Source organism: Solanum stenotomum, chromosome 2 (genome assembly GCF_019186545.1).
Source record: "Solanum stenotomum isolate F172 chromosome 2, ASM1918654v1, whole genome shotgun sequence".
Lineage (NCBI taxonomy): Eukaryota > Viridiplantae > Streptophyta > Magnoliopsida > Solanales > Solanaceae > Solanum > Solanum stenotomum.
The window spans coordinates 50052133-50056053 of NC_064283.1; the positions used below are offsets into that span (position 1 = coordinate 50052133).

At 38.6% G+C, this 3921-nt stretch overlaps 1 protein-coding gene across 1 annotated transcript; it reads right to left on the reverse strand.

Annotated features, from left to right (window-relative positions):
• Window positions 1–2823: 2823 nt before the first annotated feature.
• LOC125856052 (uncharacterized) lies at window positions 2824–3519 on the reverse strand. The gene has a single exon (XM_049535646.1). It carries the CDS (start codon window positions 3517–3519, stop codon window positions 2824–2826), a length of 696 nt encoding a protein of 231 aa, XP_049391603.1.
• Window positions 3520–3921: the final 402 nt, after the last annotated feature.

The window sequence follows — 3921 nt, forward strand, 5'->3', positions numbered from 1 at the left end:
TTAAACTAACTCATTCTCACAAGACCCAAAACAAATTCCCAAATACTCTCCCGTCCAATATTTCTCTCACTAGAAACCACCATTGAAGAAGAAGAATAACTAAAAGATTAAGGCTCAATAACTCATCTTTCTTCTCCAATTTCGTGAAGGATCTGATAGTTTTGATTTATGGATAGTTTCCTTCCATAAAGACTTTCAAACTCTATTTCTCAAAGTTGAAATTCTCCAAAACCTAGGGTTTTCGATCTATGTCATCGATTCACTTTCAAAAAGATTCCAATGTGTTTATTTTCTTATATTATCATCAATTTGATGAATTACTACTGTTTTTATGATGAATTACCTATGAACCCATGAATTCCCCTACTTTATCAAATTGGATCTCAAAGTGTGGTGATTATTGATGTGGGTGGATTGTGATCAAATTATGCATGTAGTATTTAATATAATTGAAATATGTGAATATACATGTATAGAATGGTGATGGAAGATGTGAATAATGAATTGTGATCTGGAGTTCTTGAAGGGCTATGAATGAAGAACCTATACATGACTGAGAATTATGCATGTACGTTGTAAATAAGTTGAAAAACAAGGTCTCTATGTTTATGAAGCAATTATGATATTATGTGCATGTTTTATGAACACTTTGAGAGTGAAGTGTCTATGATGATAATGTTGTTGCTATGTCATTGAAAGGACAATCACACACACACCCCATACATGAACAATGACTATGATGTGACTAAGGTGTTGATTGAGTTATTGAATCATGATATTCCCCTTATCTAATTTAGTAATTCTAGATGTTTGGGTCAAGTTTGATTCCTAGCCCTTGTAGGGCAAATTATAAGGGTTTGTACATGTTAATGAGAATTGTTTATGAGCTTGTGATTCACTTAAAAAGTGAAGATCCTATGACTATTGTGTAATTGTGCTATGGTTGAAAGATCATCCTCAACATACCCTTACACATGACAATGCATGAAATGTCTATGACTATGATAATGTAGTTGTGTTGATTGAAAGTCTATTCTCATTAACACACTATGAACATGATGTGAAAGGTTTACTCACATATTGATGATTCTAAGGTTGAAAGGTCATTCTCACCTATTGAATCTATAAGCTATGCCATGATATCATGTTAGATTGATTGTTAGTGCATTCTTCCATAAACATGAACTTAAGTAAAGACTTAACATGAACTTAATGGGAATTATGCCTAGCACTGAGTGGATATGAATATGAGATGGAAGCTTTTATGCTAGTTAGTCCGGCTTCCCAAATGAAAGCTTTTACGTCAGTTAGTCCAACTTTCCAAATGGGTTCAATCTACGTCAGTTTGTTCAGGTTCCCAGAATGATTATCTCATGAGATGGAAACCTTATACCTTAGTTAGTCCGGGTTTCTAGAAGAAATCTCCCTATCCCATAACTATGTGCCCACATAGGTCTTTAGCTATTAGATCCACCTAAGCTAACAAATTAGATCTACCTTAGGAAAGTAGGACACCTCTTTTCGGTGTGGGGACTAGACACCAGATTCCATGTAGGTCACATGGTCTATGTCGTTTAAGGCTATTTCCCTACATGCGAGAACAAAAACATGAACTATGAACAAGAACATGAGTTATGTACTATGGTTCCTCAAGAGGTTCTACTTAGTATGAATGGGGGTATGGGACTTCATTCATGCATTGCACAAGTAGGCTTTGAGAGTGGTCATGGTATGTTTCTCTTATGACATGATGATTTATGAGTTATTGCATGCTCTATATAATTTATGTACATAAACGTGAACTATACTTATGACTTCTTAATGAGCTTTACTTAGTGTGAGGCGGGTATGGGACTTCACTTATATATTGCACAAGTAGACTTTGAAAGGGGTTATGGTGTGGGTTCCTTATGCTATGAAGAGATATGAACTTATGCATGTATGGTATGGAGTGTTGCTAATAGTAACTTTCCTTGTTATAAGCTATAAACATGAATGTTTCCTTGTCTATGAATATTGACAATGGATGAGATCAAAGCATGATAAGTATGAGCATGGTGGCCTAAAGAAATACTTAGTGTAGATGGGATTATGGGATCCTATCTATGCATTGCACAAGTATAACCTAGGGTTACATATGTGACGGTTCTATTATGATGAGATGATCTTGGTATTTAAATATGTGTGTGAACTATGCCTTGTGATGATTGGGGTATGCATTATGTATATGTTGGAGACTATGCTTGTGATTATGATGTTATCATTTATGTTATGATGAATTGTACATGAGTTGTTTTATGAGCTAGATTCCTCAACTATTTTAAGTTGATGTTCAAAATTGGCATATAGCATGGTTTCAACTAAAATGTCCCTTTTAGAATGTTTAAAGGATTTTTATGCATGACTGTCATACTTCGTACATTTTTGTGCTAACCCATATTTCTACATTTTCTGTAAGTGTAGGGTTTGGTAATATTGGCTTCCACCCTCGTGGCTGGGACCATAGTAGATCAAGAAGAAGAAGAAAGGTGAGTCCTCATAGTATTCGAGGTGTTTACCATTTTTTCCTTTAAGTCTTTCTTTATGTTTTAGACTTTTGTAAAGGTTGTGTCCCTAAGATTGTATTGAAGTGTTATAGAAGGTTTGAGACAAAGTGATATAGACTCCTTCTTGTTTTATAAAAGACTTCGATTGTAAAGAAAAGTTTTAAATTTCCGCACTTTTTCCTATGCTCTTATGTTATGATATGCTATGAGGTCTTGTCTACAAAGTCGCTCCATCTGTTGGGGCATCAATGCCCGGGGTCACACTCTGTTCTTGAGCCTAAATGCCCGGTCTAACAGAAACACTGGCTCCACCAGAACCTGCCATAGACGTATCTACCAATGAAATCTGCAGGGCTGAATCCATCATAGCCTCCTCAACCCCTATAAGGCCCTCATATGTTGTCTCCTCTTGTAGACCGAGCTGTTCCTCATCCGTCTCTACCTTAGACTCAGAAGCAGCCATATCATGTATCGGCACAACTCCGGTGGTAGTCGGAGGCACATCCGTATCAACTGGCATGTCAAGAATCTCCACAGTCCCAAAAATTATGAACATATTCGTGGACTTCAGCTGGTCCACGTCCTTTCTCAACTCAACAATAGCGGCCTTAAGGGTCGTCACCTCATGAGTGGCTCCCTGAACCCTTTCACAAACCTCTCTCCTTACCGCGAAGGCATTAATAGACAAATTAAGAAGTGCCATAACAGCAGTGAGGGCTCTCTCAATCATCCCAGAGGCTATAGTCTCTAGCCTGGAGGCATGCCTATCAGCAGAATGGGCTAGATGCCCTATTCGTAGTATCGCTGCCTGAGTGAGTAAAGGTTGGGAATGAGCAACACTAACAACTGACCTAGGGGCCAAGGGAGTTGTAGAAGAGCTCAGAGTCATGGAAGGGCTAGCACTAGATATACGTGAAGGCCCAGGGGCTGGAGTAAGTAATACTGCCTCTGCATGTAAAGTGTGAATGTCCATAGCCGGGGAAGAATCCACCGGAGCTACCTTCTTTTTCTCAGCCTCATCCTTTAAATACTAAGCCTTGATCTGCCGAATGTCATTACAGGAGGTGGGAATCACTTCCACGTCTTATTTTCCATTGTGAGGCACCCGGGATCATCAACACAACTCGGTAATCAATACTGGAAAAGAGAGAGATGTATGGCGCTGCCTGAACCTCATGGCCATCTCTTGTCTTATGATCATGCCTAAATTCAACACCCTCCCCTCAATAATGGAACCTATACAGTCTGCCTTCATGTGGCGGAGGATGGACTCGTTCTGGGATGTCATGATATTACTGTTGATAAATCCAAACCAGTATCGCGCTGCTACATTTAGATCATTCTTTTCTATGGGCGCTCCGACCTCGATCCACCT